Raw genomic sequence first — 19627 nt, forward strand, 5'->3', positions numbered from 1 at the left:
CATGGCGGTTTCGGGTGGTAATGCGGCCGCGACGTGATGAAACTTTTGCACTTCAGAAATTACCTTGCTGGTGGTGAACTGGCTCTCTACTTGCGCGAACCATACTTGAGGATCAGACAACCAGAATTTCGGAAGGCGTAATTGATGAAGGGCAGCAAGGTCAGACGGTGGGGGTCTTCAGAGGTCGCCATAAGCAGATTAATCAGGCGTGATCCGGGTCACCACTTGAAGTAACCAGAGGTCTCTTCAATTTATTTACAGCGTAGAGTATCTACAATAAGAAATATCAACATCCAATATCCATCGCAGACCTGTCCCGTCGGTGTGTTCTGTCTCGAGCCACCTTGCCCGCGTGTCGCTTCTTCTTTCTCCACCACCCCAGTTTGCTTGTCCGCTACAGAAGGATCTACGTTTCTCGAGCTATAGACTCGCAACCATTCCACCTTTTTTTAGCCGGCTCAATGGTTGTTTATATCGCCTAGGCCAGTGTTCTCCAACATATTTGTGTGTGGCGGACAGATGGCCAATACCGGAAAGGTCGAGCGCAGACGTGAGATGGAAGGAGGGGGGGGGGGGGGGGGGGTGTTCATATTGCCGCGAGCGCAGCTGCCTCAGTTTGCAGCGCGTTTATGGCGTAGCGGTTATCGCGCGTGCTTTCCACGCAAAAATCCAGGGTTCGATTCCAGCTAGTTCCTTTATCTACTCTTTCAATTTGCCCTTCGCGTAAGTTCGAGAACATTGTCGTCTGATCAAGTTCTGAAAGTTCTACGCATCGAAAGTTTTACGCATCGAAAGTTCTACGCATCGAAAGTTCTACGCATCGAAAGTTATACGCATCGAAAGTTCTACGCATCGAAAGTTCTACGACGAATAATCCAGAAAAACACGATGGTACAAAAGGGCAAACGGAGTCAGTTTTTCGCCCCAGCGTTTGGCTCTGCCCTTTCGCCAACTTCGACGCCCCCCAGACAAAACTTGGACATCCCCAGGATGTCCTCAGGACAACCTTTTGAGGACATTATGATGTCCTGAGGATGTCCTCAAATGATCCTGGAAACATCCTAAAAACGTCCTATTGTCCGGCCTCAGGACATCCTCAGAGCGTCCTCAAGAGGGCAGCCAAGAATTTTTCTAGTACATTTTTAGGACAATGCGCTGCAGGTGCAGCTGTTCACTGAGGTGTTAGGATGCTTTCATTTTTATTGTTTCTAGGTTTTCTCAAAGAGGATTTTGAACCTGAAGATGCCTGCAAGAGCTGCCTGCAGAAAAAAAAATGCATTGTTGTGCACTATTTTAAAGTGAAATTCAAACACTAACTCTAGATTACTAGTCAGTGAGAGGCTAACAACATAGGGCAAGGGAAAGGAGGAAGAAAGCTGGCGGAATGCTGAAGAGGAGAGAAGAAAACTTCTTCCCTCCAGCATCCTGTGGGCTTTCTCCTCTGTGTATTTCCTTGCGCTATGTTCTTAGCCTGTAACTATGAGCATGATCGTGCCATTCATTATGGCAAACAAAGGTAACTGTTCAAGAAATACTTTATTGGAGAGCAAATGATATACATGACTTTTTCAATGTCTGCACCAGACGTGCAGCCTGGCTTCGCATCTTGGCCAGCACTAGTCCGAATAGTCAGCGGGATCTAAAAAAAAAATCAATTCCATAAGCATTAATAATAAAAACAGGTAATTTGAGAAACTTACCATCATTTTGAACACCTCCGGCCTTTGACTGCAGCTTTTTCAGTTTCTCTCCAGCGTGGCGCAGCCATCCTTTGAGGATGGTCTCCACGTCAGCTTTGTTTGCGCACTCAGCATTTGCTTTCAGTGCTCCTAAAACATTGATTTGTGGTGACAGTCGCTGCAGAAAGCAAAGATGGCCTAGAAAAAAATCTGAATTAATGTTCGTGCGAGGAAGATACCCTTGCTACCGAGTCTACTTTCGCACAATTAAAAAGCTCGAAGTATTTGTTTACGCGCCGGCATCTTTCCACCGAAATTGCCGTTCATTGCTATCCGCCATTTCGAAGAAGTACTAGATTTTAAAACACACTAACCTTTGTCATTGTCTTGCATTGCTGCCATCATCAATTTGGATGGAACAGCGCTGACTAACAACTCAGTGATATATTTCTTTTTCCTCAAATCTTCATTATCTTCTCCTTCGCTGTTAATGAGAACATTTAAAATTTTTAAACACAAAAAAAAACAAATAGCCAAGAAACATTAATGAGTAAATAATAAATAAAAAGTGACAGCTAAAAATAAATAAAACTAAGAAAATAAAAAAGTGAAATAAAGTTAAAAAATATTTTTAGAAAATAAATTACAGTTAAAAAATTAAACTTAAAAAATTATTTCTTTTAATTTTTTAAGTTTTATTTCTTTTTAGTTGTCATTTTATTTATTTATTAATGTTTATTGGCTATTCGGTTTCTGGTGTTTAAAAATTTTAGATGTTCTCATTAACGGCGAAGGAGGAGAAAATGACGATATGAGGAAGAAGAAATGTATCACTGAGTTGTTAATCAGCGCTGCGAGTCTGTTTCCTTCTTGTGTGTCTGCGAGTGTGACTGTATCCGCGCTGTTCCATCCAAGCATGAATTACCAACTAGCCCAAGCATCCACATTATGAAGCCATCATCAGCCTCGACGCTATTTCTGTTTCAACGAGGTAGAGGGGCTTAGAGTGATAAACCGGAAGTTCGGAAGTGGCACCCCCCCGGTTGCCGCCATATTTTACGCAAATGTGACCACTCGTCACGTGACCTCTCAAGAGCCGTGACGTCACAGGTAAGATGGCAGCGCCCAGAGCTGGCGGATGCGGGTTTGTTCGGCGCGGGGTAGCCGTGATGTGCAGCTGCTTTCCGACGACTTCGGGCTTCTTCGTGCTCGCTGACGCAGGTATAATGTGAAAATATGAAGGAATGAGACTTTATACCGTTTTTGCGCAAGATCGCTCTGGATCATCTGGATATTAACGCCTGTGATGTGCATCGCCGTATTGGTGCTTGGATTCCGGGTTGTGTCCGAGGATCGATAGAACTTTGAGTGCTTTTAACATGAAATTTTCGCATTCTCTTAGCTTTGTTTGAACGTTGAAATATCTGAGAATCTACGCGAAGTGTATACGTCGCGTTAGGGCCTAAGGGAAGTTGTTTCAGCCCTCCGTCACCGAAAAACCTTAGCAACTTTTAGCGAGGAAGCTCCTGCGATTTTAACCTTTTGTGCTAATCCACGATTCTACATTCGATCGCTTTTCTTCCTTTTTTTTTTGTGTGTGTGTGAGTGCGAAGTGCACCCTTATTTTCAGCTACGAGGTTGGCGTTTTATTGAGTATGGGGAAGAATAAATCGTTGCAGGCACCTGCTTCAAAGCTATTCGACTTGCTATAAGAACAACTGTTTTGTTGCATGCATAGATTAACTGCGCATTTTTTCTGTTTTGAAGGATTTATTGCAGCTATACTCTTTTCCATCAAGAGTGCATTGTATTAGTCGGTCAATTATTTAATTTTTCTAATTACCTGGATAAGATGATTCATATTTGTGTTCATCCCTTGCCTGGAGAGCAGTCTTGTTGAAAAATGTTGACTACCATTCCTTTCGGTCTCTTCAATAGACTCTTTTTAAAAGTGTGGGCTGTCTATACTTCGCATCACCGTAACTTGGAAAAGGCCAACCGCCACAGCCCCCTCGAGCCAATCAGAGAGAGACGGAGCGAAGGTGTGTGACAAATCTGTGCAGACGAGCACTCTGGTGATATGCTGTCATGTGCCTCTCTCCAATGTGTGTATTGACTCACCGAGACCGTAGCCTTTGCCGTCTGCCAAATTCTGATGAAGCAAATTACAGTAGCTACTACTGTAATTACCCCAGGCTTTCATACTTTGGGTATTTGTTCGACAAGAATGTTATGTCCGCCATCCCTGTGAATTCGGCTCAGCACCTCTTGGACTCGAATGCTGCATTGGCGTTCGACGTGAACTGGGGCCCATTCGTGTGCTTTGCGCCGAAAAAAATGGTGACGGTTGTGTTGCTTGATAAGGTTCTGCAAAGGGTCTATTGTGTCATATATATATAGGAAGTGTCATGCTATATAACAATGCATCAACACATGCTATTAAACTATATGCTCAGAAGTGTGTTTGTTTCTCCAATTAACAAGTTACAGCAGTGTGCTTTAATGCTATTATCATGTGTGTAGTTTTAAGTATCCTCTCTGCAATGCCTACGAAGGCCCCTGGAAGGAATAAATTAATAAATAACTTTTTCACATCACTGGAGTTGGTTTTCGGATGCACCACATGTTCAGGAAAGGTTGAACGAGTGCAGCCCCTTGCAAGAAGTCTGCCAGTCTGATATGACCCCTTAATTAATATTGAAGGGTCAGAGAAGCGAGTGTCCTCGTAAGGTCCAGAGCGTGCAATGGACACAATTCTTGGTGTGTAGACTCAATGCATGAAGGCAAGCGAAAATATGTTTATCTGGTTAGTGTATCAAATATGTTTATTTCCACTTGATTACATAATTATTGATTCTTAGTAAATGGTTCCATAACGAGCTCTTTCTGCGACAGTCTCGTGTCAGGCGTTCAGTCGTAGTACCTGTGCACCTTGTTGTCGGATGACGCTCCTGGCACGTCGGTGTTCAGTTTGGTCGAGTGGCAACTTTGACCGACTGATGCTGTCTTGTAATCATACGTCATGTGCACTGAAGCTGCAGGGCTGGCTTCTAATCCGAAAATTTTCCTGGTAGTTTTCGGCATTAATGTAGCAAGCTCGGGCATGTATTGCTTCCGTGGCTGTGCCTTTTGCTGTACCGTTGACTTGAAAGCTGGCAACAATTTTTGTTTGCTATCCAAGCCTGGTGATGCTTGCAGTTCACTTTTGAGAGCAACCAACCATACTATTCCTTCAAGTCACTCAGGGGCATTCTCCCTCAAAGTTCAAAATTGTGTGCTTCGTGGAGTGGACACAGAAAATTGGTGTCAGCAAATTTTTAGGTATTGTCCTTGGACGACAACCGACACCAAATCCACTGTCACTGCATCGCCGCTCACCTGCTTTGTCGTGCTTACCTCTTGTTGAGGTGATGGACATGAGGAGCTTTGGGGTAATCAGGGATTCAGAATCTTCGATTCAGCACCTTCGGCATCAGGGACAAAGGTCGCCGAAGATAATCCTTAATCTCCCGTGGTCGCTCCTCGAGACGTAATTCAGGGTCGTTTGGCACGAACCCTCGCCGACCAATTCGTTGGTACGGGCTGCTTTGGTAGACATGGTCGGCTTCATGCAGTGGTAGCAAAGTGGTTTTCGGTCGCACATTCGCATCACCTACGTTTTCCTCGGTGTACTTTGTTGAGCACAGTCCTACACACGATGTCGGGAATGCTTCGGCGTTAGAGTGTCTCATTGAATTGGCATTGAATACTAAGGGGCAGCCGGTGGCGATCGTCGTGCCATTGTGGTGTAAGTTGCCCCTGGTTTGTCAGATGCCGCTTCGCTCGCAGAAGTCTCGGTTGAAATACCTGTCAAACTTGTTCCGAAACAATCTCGGCAATCAAAATAAAAGCCGGGCAACTGATGGCAGGAAGTAGCTTCCTGATCTCCTCCCAGACAACGTCGTGGGTGATGTCGTGGATGCCTGGGAGGCTGGCGTCGAAGTAGTAGCTGGATAACTCGAGTGTCGAGACGCCGGGAAGTTGTTCATAGTGGCAGGCTCGGGCATGCAGTGCACATTCTATGTTGGAAGCCTCAGTGATATGAACACTTAGACTGTTGTTGGGGGGTTGCGGACAAGGCTGCCGAAGGCGTTGTTCCTCACGTGAGGCGCATGGGATTCTTAGGTTCTTGTCTTCTGTAGCATCAAGGTCGGCGTGGGCGTGGGCGTGGGCGCTCGATCAAGCGCAAAACATCCTCCACGAGTGCGGTGGCGCTCTTATTGGGGCAGTGTCCTGGACAGAATCAAGAATGCGGCTCTCTTTCGTTGATGTTGGCTGACGGATGCGCGCTTCAGCTTGATCTTGCAAACTTCCCATGACGTTAAGGAGGATCCATGGTTCTCAGACCAGCGCCGGCAGTTGCTTCCACGAGAAGTATAGGTTCTGCAGGAGCTGGTTGTCTGTCCACCCAATGTGGCGGGCGAAACTGTCATATTGTTCAATCCAGTCCTTGACGTCTTCATACAGCATGCGTGAAAAAGCGTCGGAGTGTGATTTGCGACGGGCATGCAAACAATGGTGGGAGGGGACACGGTTTGCTGCTACAGGTTTGTCATTGTTGGCTGAGTCAGCTTCGGATTTTCTGACAGGAGACCGAATTCCGGTGGTTTTTCCTGGTAGCTGCAACTGGCTCGGATTTCAGGTGCTTCGTGGTGTATTTCCGAGGTTACTCCTTGTGGTACTCGGTCGTCTTGCGGTTGTTCTGCCAGGCTCGGGTCAGGACTTTGCCTACGGCTCGACAGGGGTATAAGACGCAGAATAGTCTGCCAGCCGTGTCCCATTATCGGGTAACTCGGCTGAAGAGCCGCCGGGTTCACACAGAGTGAAGGGCTACGGGTAAAGTGCCCAGCACCTCCACCTGAACACACGATTACAGCTGAGCATGACCTGCAGTGTCCCAGAATAGTGAATATTGATAGAAGATAGGACTGGAACAAGGATCCGTGACAGTATAACAAAACTAGCAGAAGAGAATCTATCCTGACCACTGAAGAAGCTGCATTGCGCTTTAGTGGCATTCTGTCCGAATAAATCCTCTCCTTCGGGGTTTGGCGACTGCCGTGGACGAACTGAACTGAAATGGATGTAAGCGGCGTGAGCTGGGTACGTAACACGCTCGGTGAAATGTCCGGACAGCTTGCAATTCGCGTAACGAGTGTGGATGAAACGTTTGTCTTGACGAAACGTGCGACAGACCAGCGGGATCAATGCCAACTGCAACACCTGTGCTCCGTGAAAGTGCACGTCTACGCCGGAACAATTTCGGAAGCAGCACAGCATCACCTAAAGCATGGCACAGGAACTACCAGCTTGAAGGCAGCTCTTCGGTGCGCCGCACACCTGTGCTCCGTGAAGGTGCACTTCTACGCCGGAACAATTTGTAAGCAGCACAGCATCATTCAGCACGGCACGGGAACTACCAGCTTCGAGGCAGCCTTCCGGTGCGCCGCACAACCGAAGTGAGCCCTCGGTCATTTGATCGAAGCTGCACCACGATTGCACACCGCCAAGCACGACTCACGCAATTTCCGTCGCTAAACTGTGTATCCAAATATATTGCACACGCTTCACTGCAAACCTCGAAGATTCCGATGGTCAACGAGAGCACAGAAACGTCGCCTTAAATTTTATCCTAGCGGTATCGGAATCAATCCGAGGTCCGAGCAACGTAGGTCAGATTGTCTCTTCCGTGGCAATATCCCGGTCGGTCACCAGCGAAATGCACACCGTTTCTCCGTATTTTCACGTTATACCTACGTCAAACACCACGCTGAACTCTGAACTCGCTTTCGACCGGCCTCATACGACGGCTTCCGCGTCTGAAATCAACTCGCCGAGACGAACGACAACCAACAAAGCATCCGACAAGCTCCGGCCCAGCTGGGGCCAGCCGCTGCATGGGCGCTGCCATCTTTCCTGTGACGTCACGTATTTGGTTTGGTCATGTGACGTGTGGTCAAATTTGCGTACAATGGCAGCCTCCTTATGGGGGTCACTTTCGAGTGCAGACCGGAACCCCGGTTTATCGCTCTAAGCCCCTCTACCTCGTTGTTCTGTCTCTGTCCTGGCTAGACTTAGCTTGCTTGAGTCTCTCGGATGGGTGGATAATTGCCTTGTTGAAGGCAGTAGCTTGCGCCACCTAGATTGAATGTTGCCAATGGAACCGAATTTCGAAATACTGCGCAAATACAAAACTAATAATAATTGTAGTGCGTCCTCGTTTTATTAAAGAATTGTTTGATGAAAACTATATTGAAAAGATGTCCTCAACTTACGCAACTACATGTAATAATTTGTATGTGAAATTTAGTTGAGCTGTGACCGTGAACTGTGTATATTACCGCAATTTTATTCATTTTTGTTTAAACGCGATCAAATTGAGGACGTATATATTACGTCTAACTTTGTACCCTTCGTCCTCAATAAGTCCTCGGAATGACGTTTCTAGGATGATCCAGCGACTGACGTTCTCAGCATATACTGAGGACGTCTTGAAAGCCGTGAGGGCGTTTGTACCTTTCGAGGACGTCCTGAGGACGTCGGGTGTTGTCTGGGCCGCGACACTCTGCTGTTATCTTCTGTTTCCTTTCTATTTTTGCGCACAAGTTCGCCTTCATTAAACAGTTCAGTTTCGCCGGTTATTCTTTGTTTCTTCGTTTCTTCCTCCGTGACATTTTGGTGGAGGTGCGGAGTACCGCATGTCCGTGCAGCGTTCCCCTCCAAGGGCCTGCCGTGCAAGTCCGATTCCCGGCTCGGTGAGAAGACCACTCAACGCGGAACCTGAAACTCGGACCAGCCGCCGCATCAAGAAAAAGGATCCGGAGTACGGTTTGCTGCTGTGTTGTGGTAGGGGTCGCTACCATTATGTTGTATATATATGAGAGAGAAAATAGGCAGACCAAGTTACTTGTTTCATTCCACCCGGACCAGGCGCGTGTGTGGGTTCGTTCCTCTCTGGCCTCGACGGTCGCCGGTCTCTAAATGATGTCAGAAGTGAGCGGCAAGCGCCTTTTCTCTTTGCAAGCGCGAGCACCAGCCTCGGAGAAGACCGGCGTGGCCGAAGTCACAGGTCTTTCTGGAGCGGGACAGCGCGGCGAAGCGACGCCAAGCTTCCGACTTCGACCGTCGTCATGGAGTGCGCGAGCTCAGGGAACTTTCACCTGGCGAAGATGTGTGGGTGACAGACGCACAGTGCCCTGCTCAAGTGCTTAGCCGAGCGCAACGCCCACGCTCTTATGTCGTCGAAACTACGCGGGGTGTATTGCAGAGAAATCGGCGACACCTGGTTCCTTTCGGGAGCCAACCTACGGAGCCTGTTCCCGGCCTGCCAGCTCCCGTTCTGCCGGTTCCTGCCGCCGATGAAGCCAAGGGCCTGCAACCCCGAGATTCTGAACAACGAAGATTGGTTACAGCTCCCTCTCCGCTGCCTTCTGCCGGGGAAGCTCGCGCAGAGCCAAGGGCAAGTTCATGAGCTGATGCGAGTCAGGCACCAGCGAATGTGTGGATCTAGTGCCACTAAATAAGTTACGCTTCAGAGTAACGACACTTGGCCATATTGCGGCTTAAAATCATGGTTGCCAGTTATCTGAAGCTCCATCTGAAGTCCCAGGAAACGCTTTTCCGCGCTCCACAAATGTTTAAACAGTTCGCGACAGAGCAAAGCAATAATACATGACCTTCCTAACACCGAGTCTAATGCTGATTAAGTCACACTTTTGTATCATGACGATCGGCAGTTGCGTCTGCTCTGCATACGAGCCAAAATGGCGGCGCCCGCAACAATGTCGGGGTACGGAGTGCGGATACTCTAAGCGCAGCTCATTTAGTGGCTCTATGTGGATCCACACTCCTCCACGCACGAGATCTGGCCGTCGAGTAGTAGCTCCAAAGAGACTGAACTTGTAGTGAGGTAGTATGCCCTGATGTATTCATCCACGAGTGCTGTTTCTGAGAAAGGGGGGTGTTGTGGTAGGGGTCGCTAACATTAGGTTGTATATATATGAGAGAAAAAAGAGGCAGACGAATTCTTGACTTAAACAGCGCAAAAAAGTTACGTAATTTTGCGCTGTTTATGTCAAGGTGTCTATCCTACTCGCCCAGCAACTCATTTTGGTTCAAGTTGAGGCAGACGAAGTTACTTGTTTCGTTCCACCCGGACCAGGCGCGTGTGTGTGTTCGTTCCTCTCTGGCCTCGACGTCGCCGGTCCCAAGCCGAAGAACACGACGATCGCCAAACAGTCGCAGATCCCCGCCGTTCCTGCCGTCGTATCGAGGCCTCCACTTTTTGGTTTGGCGCCTGTACCAACCGTTCTTCAGCCTTGAGATGCTTGTCCTTGAGGAGGCGAAAGCGCTCTTGTAACTGCTGGTTTGCTTGCCACAGCTCTTGCAGCTCCTGCATAGTCTTTTGTCCCACTGCGCCCTGCTGCTCCTCGAAGACTGCGAGAGCTCGTCTGGCTGTTGCCCACTCTTCTGTGAGCTGAGCACAGCTGTCTTCCAAACTACGTTTCTCTTGGGCTGCCGCGTGAAACTCTTCCTGCAGGTTCCTGTGTCTGTATACAATGTGGTTATACTTGTCCAACAGCTGGGAGTGGTCTGTCTTCAGCGCTAATAGTGCTGCCTCCCACTTGGCCGCTTCGTGCAGCACAGTGCAGTGCTCGTTCTCCATCTCCTTGGTGGCCTTGACCTGCTGCTCGCGCTGAGTCTTCAGCTCCTCCTCGATGCAATGTCGTGCCTGTTTTAAGTTCTCAGCTAGCTGTTGAAAATGTTTGTTGTCGCTGACGAGCATCTCAGCTTGCTCCTCCAGGCAGGAAAGTTCTGACCACAAAATGTCGGCTTCGCTTTCTAGCTTTCCGTTGTGTTTTAGGAGGCTGCTGACTTTCTCGTCTAACCTATCGCACTCTGTCTCTGCCTTCTCGGTAAAGGAGGTTCCGTCTGCTTCCGTTTGCGACAAATTGTTACACTTAACAGCATTCTCTCTCTCTCTCAAAGTCTCCGCCATCTTTTCGTGTCTCTGCTGCCAGAGGCGACTTTTATCAGAGACGCATCTAATTTGTTCACTCGCATCTTCACAAGATGATTTCCACTGCTGACTTTCTTGAGCGAGGAGCTCGTTCCTAACTTTCAAGGATGTGACCAGTTTCTGAAGCACTGCCAGCCGACAGTTGAAGTCTTCCAGCTGACTTGCTTCAAGAGACACTGCAGCTTCTGACGACTGGTTGGTGTGCTTGATGATGCTCCGGACAAATGCCCCGATGATGCTCCGGAAAAATGCCCCGAGATCTTGTAACGGCCACTGGTACCGGTCCTTTAAGTACTGATAATTTTGCTGAAGTAGATTGAACTGCTCCTCTTTTTTTAGCAAGCTGGTTCTCCAGGGCCTCTCTTTTGCGTTTTGCGATGTCCAGCAGCTTCTTGAGGTACTGAAAGGCACTGAACTCTCGTTGTTCGGAATCATTCACAACTAGCGGCAAGTACTCGCCACAGTCTTGAAGAAGGACATCTTGCAAGATGCAGTACTCGGTAGAAAACCTTTCGAGTTCAAGCTGAGATGCTTCAAATTTCTTTTCCAGGGTGTCCGCTTCCTCCACCTTGGGATCTACAAGCTGCAGCTGCTTTGCCAGATCCCCACTTAGAGAAACTAACTGGGCTTTCAATGCTTCAGACTCCTGATGCTTGACATGAGAAAATTCTGCTTGCCGTGCTTGCATCTTCCCCAGGAGAGCCGAAGCTGCCTTGCACTCGCTTTGAAGGGCCTGCTCACGGCCAAAGCTCGCTTCGATATTTCTCTCGTGCTCCAAAGACATTCGCTGCATTTCTGCCTTTGCCAACATCAACTCTGAAATCAGGCATTGTCTCTTTTCGGGGCGAGATGCCAGCATGCCCCTTTTTTTCTTTGACCGCCTCTCCAGCTCTGTCGCAGTTTGCGCAAGCTTGGGTGATTTGGTTGATGGAAGAGGCCCAATCGTTATGCCTCCCAAATGGATCGTTTCATTGGGGTCATTGTTCATGAATGAGTTGGAAGTTTCTTCTACTGCAGAAACACGTCGATATCCGTAGGTTTTCTGCTGTGTCTGGTTGCACATTCGGGAAAAATGTCCGAACATTCCACAGGAAATGCAGTGCTTTCCGTAAGCTGGGCAGTTTCGGGGTTGATGGGAAGTACCACATCTCGAACATGAACATTGCTGTCGGTTGCTGAATTGGTCTCTTTGTGGCTCGGATGGTTGATACCTTCGTTGCGCTGCTCTGAAGCTAGATGGCTGACGATAGAGTTCATCAACTCTAACTTTGTCTTCAGTTTTCTGAATATCATTCACGTGTTTTCTTGAGATATCCGCTGCTTTACAGGTTGAAATGATTTTGTCTAGTGTTAGACTTGGTTCACGAAACAATCGTTCGCGCAAAGCCCCGTCTCGTATCCCAATGATGATACAATCACCAATGAGCCTGTTTTCTTGAGCTCCGTAGTCGCATTTCTGAGCCTGCAGTTATAGCTCAGTTACAAATTCGTCGATGGTTTGTTCTGGCTTTTGGCTCATTGTGTTAAAAATGGCTGTCGCTTGTGTGACGCTTTTGTAAGGTGCATACAGTCTATCGAATTCGTGCAGTATGTAATCTACTGCATTTTCTCTTTGCCCGGTCTGACCATCTCCCGTTGGCTGCAGAGGAAAGGTTTGCGTAATTCGTCTTGCCTGAGGTCCAAGGCAGTGGAGCAGAAAAGCCTTCCGAGTTGCGATAGGCTTGGATTCATATTCACAGGCTGCCTCGAAGATAAGGTGCGATGATTTCCACTCCTCCCATACTCTTGCTGGGTCGTCACCAGGCTGGAACGGAGCCGGCGGTTGTAGGAAAGCAGATGCCATATTGTTTCTGCTGCTGCTTGTCCTGGTTCCACTTGTTCTCCTCGGCACGAGACTGTTTCAAAAGGGACCGAGGGCACTGGGGGTACAGCGAGAACTTTGGAGGCACCAGCAAGCCGAGTCGAGATTGAGGAACTCTCCCGGTAGTACGAGTCCCTTTTGAAACAGTCTCGTGCCGAGGAGAACAAGTGGAACCAGGACAAGCAGCAGCAGAAACACATTGAGGACTTACAGGCGCAACCGGTACCACACCAAAGAAGCACATGGAACAGCAGAAACAAATACAGCTGCTGAAAACTATTTCCCTACAGTCTCAAACGAAGCTGCTGAAGACTGTGTCCATACAGTTTCAAATGGCGAATCACTTGAACACATTTCCACGTCTACAAGGTCAACATGATAACCAAAAAACAAGAAGTCGACGCGTCGTGGTGAAGCCGCTTGATACAGAGACTGACAAGTGCCGTGATCGCACTGCGTTATCTTCAAAAAAAAAAGAAAAAAAGAAGGGGGCATGTTATGATGTCATGAGGCTGTCCGATCCTAGAAGAAGAGGACATCCAGTGAGCACGCTCGGAGGAGGTGGCACGCGCTGTTGCGTTTGGAACTGACGAGCAATCGCCATAGCCGCTGCTCTGATCACGTATGTTACATATTAAACAGTTTGCTTAAACCATCCTCCTGAGCTTAACTAGCAACATAACAGTCTACCTACTCGTCGCTCCTCGGACACCGTCTCCCTTCCATGGCTAAAGCCACGAAGATATACATCGACGACTGGGTCCAACAGCACGAACGAGTGGCCCGTCATAACAGGTGGACACCGGGACAGTGTCTGCAAAATGCTTACTTCGCCTTGGAAGCAACCGCCCGGAACTGGTTCGAGAACGACGAAGCATCGAACACCTCCTGGGAGCAACTCAAGGCTAAGTTGCGAAGAACATTTACGAACCAACAACGAAGAGAACGCACGGACGAGCTTCTTCAAGCGAGGATTCAAAGCCTTAACGAGAGCTCCGTTAGCTTCGTAGAATTTGTCCTACGACTCAGCAACCGCGCCGATCCTCAAGCATCCGAAGCAAAGACGCTCAGATTCTTGATGCGCGGTGTGAAGGAAGACATTTTCGGTGGTCTTGTGCGGAGCCCGCCTACCACCGTCGAAGGCTTCATGACGGAGGCCACCAACATCAAACGAGCCCTTCAAGCACGAGCCGCCTACTATCACAGAGTTCTCGGCGTCGCTGCCTTTGCGTCTTCCGGCTGCAACACCATGGACATCCACAAGATAATCCGGGACGTCGTCCGGGAGGAGATCAAGAAGCTTCTCCCTGCCGTCGCAAGCCCAGCGTCGCCTTCAATTGCTGAGATTGTCAGGGAAGAAGTCCAGCAAGCGCTGCAGCCTGAGGTTCTCGTCAGCACGGCTGAGGAACCACCAATGTTGAGTTACGCAGCAGTGGCCCGACGGCCACCTCCTCCTCCTCGCACCTGCGCCGCAGCTCGACCGACGCCACGACGACCAGGTCCAGTATGCGTGCCCGGAGCCTCGGGTGTAAGACCGACGTGTGGCGAACGCCCGACCGACGCCCTCTGTGCTTCCATTGCGTGGAAGCGGACCACACCTACCGCCGGTGCCCATACCAACGACTCGGGCTACGCGGGTTCCGCCCGAATGACCCACGCCTTCGTTACGGTGAACGCCACCGGGAGATCGACGAGTACCTGCGACGACTTAAGTCCCCTGAGACTGCGTCCCGCCGAGAGTTCCGGTCGCCGTCGCCACGACGTTCAGCTTCGCCTATACACCGACCCCGACGTGAAAGCCTGTCACCCCTTGCTCCTCGCTGGGGAAACTAAGCGCGGCAACCCCTGGAAGTGAAGTTGCCGAAGACGACCGACGACAAGATTATCCACGAACGTCTGAGGGTTCCCACTCGTACGCTACCAGAGACCGAAACGACGCCCCTGGAAAGGTGTCCAATAACCTAAACGTCGTCATCGACGGCCACGGCGCATCAGCACTCGTGGACACCAGAGTAGACAACTCAGTCTTGAGTGGGAGGCACTCCCGCCACCTTCGAAAGGTCACGACGCCGTGGGATGGACCTCAAATACGAACCGCCGAAGGGCGCTTTATCCCACCGTTCGGGAGATGCAATGCTCGCGCAGACATCCACAGTGAGACGTGCCCTGTCAAGTTTGTCGTTCTGCAAGACTGTTCGAGAGACGTTATCCTCGGAATGGACTTTATCTGCGAGTATGGAGCCGTCATCGACCTCCGAGCGAACCGGCTGACGCTACGAAAACCTGCTCCTCCGCAGGAGGAACCCAAATCGACGTCATCCGCGGTACGAATCATCGCAAACCACGTGAACCTAAAGCCGCGGTCAAGTGGTTTCGTAGCCATCGGGGTCGATGAGACTTTCTGCGGCGACGTTTTGCTCGAAGGAAGCCTCCAGTTGCTTCAAGGAAGAAGGATTGGCATCGCCAGAGGTGTCGGAGAGCTCCAAGACGGACACACTGTCACAGTCGTAACGAACTTCCGATAGGGGGCCCAACACCTTACGAAAGGCACCGCCGTGGGTCACACCGAGGAACTCCCGGACTCAGCCGGAATCGCCGGATTATCAGAAGACCTCTCTTCGTGGCCACCCAAGAAAACACCACCTTCACAGTTTGACATCGACCCAACCCTGCCTACCCCGCAACGACCACAACTCAGTGACCATCTCGACGAGTTCAAGGAGTGCTTCTCCACGTCGTCAAAGGTGCATCAAACGACCGTTGTGAAACACCGAATTGTCACTGAAAACAACGCGCTTCCTGTTCGTCGTTCGCCGTACCGTGTCTCTTTTAAAGAGAGAGAAGTCATCCAGAAGCAGGTCCAACAAAATGCTCAATGACGACATTGTCCAGCCCTCAAGCGGTCCGTGGGCTTCACCAGTAGTTCTGGTGAAAAATTTAAGACGGGAGCCTTGGGTTCTGCGTGGACTATCGCCGACTGAACGCCGTAACAATAGAATGACGTCTGCCCGCTGCCACGCATCGGCGACATCCTGGGCAGGCTGCGCCACGCCCGATACCTTTCGTCGATGGACCTGAAGAGTGGCTAGTGGCAGATCGAAGTCAACGAACGAGATCGTGAAAAGATTGCCTTCGTCACGCCGGACGGGCTCTACGAATTTAAAGTGATGCCGTTCAGACTTTGCATGGCACGAGCAACGTTCCAGCGCGTAATGGACACCGTTCTTTCCGGCTTGAAATGGAAAAGTTGTGTCGTCTCTCTCGACGACGTCGTGGTATTGGCCAGCTTACGGCGAGCTCAAATTCCTGGGTCGTGAGCGCTCAAGGTGTAAGTCCTAACCCTGCAAACACATCCACTGTCGCAAACTTTTCGACGCCATCGGACAAGAAAGTCGTACGAAGATTTTTTGGGCTGTGCGCATACTACAGACGTTTGTTTCGCGATTTTGCCAAGATTTCTTCACCGCTCACGCATCTGACGAAAGACAGTGTGAACTTGCAGTGGGGGAGGAGCAAGAACAAGCGTTCAACGAACTGAAGAACAGACTCCAGTGGCCTCCTATCCTTGGACACTTCGATCGATCAGCGGAAACGGAAGTTCACACAGACGCCAGCAACGACTAACTCGGCGCTGTGCTCGTCCTAAAACAAGACGGAGCAGAGAGGGTAATCGCTTACGCATGTCCAAGGCAGAGAAAAATTACTCAACTGCCGAAAAGGAATATCTCGCTGTTGTCTAGGCGTTAACCCAGTTCCGCCCGTACCTGTACGGGACCCCGTTCCGCGTTGTCACGGACCACCACGCTCTCTGTTGCCTGCCAACCTCAAGGACCCGTCGGGAAGCCTCGCTCGCTGGAGGCTTCGACTGCAAGAATTGGACGTGACAATTGCGCACAAGTCTGGCCGCAAGCACAATGATGCCGATTTTTTGTCTAGGGCCCGAGTCAAATCTCCTCCCGACAGCACCGACGACGACGATGACACCCGTTTCCTCGGAGCAATTACTGATACCGACATGAGAACATTTCAACGAGACGACCATGAACATCGCGCCGTGATCGACCACCTCGAAGGTCAAGGAAGTTTAGTTCTGCGAGTCTCGGCCCGAGAGTCGCCAAGCCTCGTTCTGCGGCGAGGCGTGCTCTTTAAAAAAAACTTCGGAACGAACAACCCTGCCTGGCTGCTGCTTGTTCCGGCCAGCCTGCGAGAAGAAGTCTCTCAAGCATAGCAAGACGACCCGACGGCTGGACACCTTGGCTACAGCAGGACGCTCGCCCGAATTCGTGACAAGTACTACTGGCCGAGACTCCCGAAAAAGTCAACCTGTACACACGGTCGTGCCATGAGTCCAACGACGTAAGAGGCCTCCAACGAAGCCAGCAGGACTCCTGCAGCGGATACCTGCACTGTCTACGCCCTTCCAGCAAGTCGGGATACATTTGCTTGGGCCGGTCCCAACATCGACGCAAGGAACTCGGTGGATTATTGTCGCGACCGATTATCTTACACGATACGCCGAGATGAAAGCCCTGCCATCGTGAACAGCGGTGGAAGTCGCCAAGTTTTTCGTCGAGTTCATTCTCCTTTGACACGGCTCACCCGAAGGGCTGATCACAGATCGCGGGTCATCCTTCATGGCGCAGCTGACTCAAGAAGTTCTTCGGCTCAGTCATACCAGCCATCGGCGAACAACCGCTTATCATCCGCAGACTAACGGGCTAACGGTGCGGCTCAACAAGACAATCGCCGACATAATCTCCATGTACATCGTCGTAGAGCACAAGACGTGGGATGATGTGTTGTCGTATATCACGTTTGCGCATAACACAGCGGTTCAAGAAACCACGGGAATGACACCGTTTCCACTGGCACACGGGCGGACTGTTACGACAATGCTCGACGCCATGCTGTCTCACGTTCCGGCCGACGATGGCAACGATGACGCTCAACTGATCTCGCAACGCGCGGAAGAAGCTCGCCAACTGGCAAGAATCAAAATTTCTGACCAACAGCCAATCGACGCACGCCGTTATAGCGTTCGTCCCCGGGTAGGTCCACTTTCAACCTGGAGACCGGGTATGGGTGTGGATACTGATACGGCGCAACGGGATCAACGAGAACCTTCGTAAACTCTACTTTGGAACCTACAAAATCGTCCAAAGCCTCGGCGATCTGAACTACGAAGTTCTACTCGACAGAACGCGCCCATCTGCAAGACGCCAGCCAAGACCCGAGGTGGTGCACGTCGTCCGGCTCAAGCAGTATTACGAACGAGAACTTTGGACTCTCATCAAAGAGGGAACTCTGAACTGCAACTGACGACTCTGCCACCATTTTTTTTTGTGTATTTTTTTATGCTGCATCGGGACGATGCACTTTTTTAAAGGGGGAAATTATTCCGCGAGCTCAGCTGACTAAGTTGGTAGCGCGCTCGTGGCGTAACGGTTATCGCGCGTGCCTTCTACGGAGAAAGTCGGGGTTCGATTCCAGCCAGTCTTTTTATTTACTTTTTCAACTTGCCCTTCTCGTAAGTTTGAGAACATTCTCGTCTGATCGAGCTCCAAATGTTCTGCGCATCAAAAGTTCTACGCCCGAATGATCTAGAAACCCACGAGGGTAAATAAGGAACTCCGCAGGGTGAGCGGAGTCAGTTTTTCACCCCAGCGTTAGACTCTGCTCTCACGCTGACTTCGCCGCCCGTGAGGCTCAGCTGTTATCTTCAGTTTCCTTTTTATTTTTGGGCACAAGTTGGCCCCCAATAAGCGTTTCAGTTTCCCCACTTATTCTTTGTTTTCTCATTTGTTCTTTCGTAACAATATTTTTGGCAGCTTTTGCCTTCCTAACGATTTTGATTAGAACCGTCTGAACAAATACGTGTCTTTAAATGGTGATATTATTTTAGAAGGAGAAGAGCTTTATCTTTGGCAGGTGCTCCTGCTGATCGAGAGTCCGCGCAGCCGAAATGCATCATTCAAAGAAAACCTCGTGCTTGCAGCCTAATAGCGGAATCGTAGTACTCTGCGAAGAGGTGGGAAGCAAAAAATAAAGTCAAAAACAAAGCGTAAATTAACATACATAATTATAAACTGTGTTAATACTTTAAAAGAGTATAGCTACTTTTTGAGCGAATATGAATCGACGAGAAGAGATCACTATGGCTCAAGAGATTTCTAGCGCTCTAGACTTGAGATCCGAACTCGTAGCCGGTTGCCTACTGGCCGCGTCCCAGCAGGCCGCATGCGGCCCGCGTATTTGAGATTCCTGGCCCAGGCCATTGACCTGCGACCTTCTTTGCACTTTAGAGGTAAGAAAGTGGAACAGAGTGATTCATGCGTTCGCTCGGGGCGAGAATTTTATTTAGCCAGCTTCATGGAGCATACCTCGCGGGCGCCTTATAACCGCGATCAGAAAAGCGTCCTTAGCTGCCTATAGAACTATTAAAGCTTTTCCGGCTGCTCTCCATTCGTATTGCCTTACCTCGGCGTTGGCGTCATCTTAATTTTCCGTTTTTTTAGGTTTAATATTTTCTGTTTCTTCCAGTGTATTTTGTACTTTATTTTCAGCGATTTAATATTAAAAATCATAGTCAATGTTTCTGTGGTATGATATGTCAATCAATTTACCACAATTTGCAACCTGACAAAATACAAATGATCATAAAACAAACTTGGAATAACATTTAACAACAATTTAACAAACAAATAGGCCTTTTAAAGGAGATGATTCAATTAATTAATGATAAAATTTAATAAGAAGTATGAAACAGAAAAATGAATGTGGGTATGGGTATATATATATATATATATATATATATAACTGGCGCGCGGTGGCGAGCACGGGCCACGCCAGCTATCGGCGATGACGATGATGGGGGAGATATGATGACGCCCGATGACGACGATGAGGGTCTTCGTCACATTACCCCCATCCTCGGGGGGGGGGGGGGGGGGGGGGCGGGGGGGAGGTATTGCAGAGGTGGGTGGTACGGTTTCAAGCGGTTTACGTGTAGAACTTTCGAAGGTCGACGGC

General features: G+C 49.5%; 2 protein-coding genes across 2 annotated transcripts in view; both read right to left on the reverse strand.

Annotated features, from left to right (window-relative positions):
• Window positions 1-11596, reverse strand: part of LOC115325639 (centrosomal protein of 135 kDa-like) — a 66522-nt gene extending 54926 nt beyond the window's left edge. Inside the window, 2 exon segments of the mRNA XM_042289220.1 lie at window positions 10000-11073; window positions 11075-11596. Coding sequence (XP_042145154.1) covers window positions 10000-11073; window positions 11075-11596 — 1596 coding nt within the window.
• Window positions 11597-12333: 737 nt separating this feature from the next.
• The window catches only part of LOC120840366, a 111502-nt gene continuing 104208 nt past the window's right edge, over window positions 12334-19627 (reverse strand). Inside the window, exon 2 of the mRNA XM_040210861.1 lies at window positions 12334-12477. Within this exon, the coding sequence (XP_040066795.1) occupies window positions 12334-12477 (144 nt within the window). The remainder of the gene's footprint in view (window positions 12478-19627) is intronic.

Source organism: Ixodes scapularis, unplaced genomic scaffold (assembly GCF_016920785.2).
Source record: "Ixodes scapularis isolate PalLabHiFi unplaced genomic scaffold, ASM1692078v2 PGA_scaffold12__126_contigs__length_90152505, whole genome shotgun sequence".
Lineage (NCBI taxonomy): Eukaryota > Metazoa > Arthropoda > Arachnida > Ixodida > Ixodidae > Ixodes > Ixodes scapularis.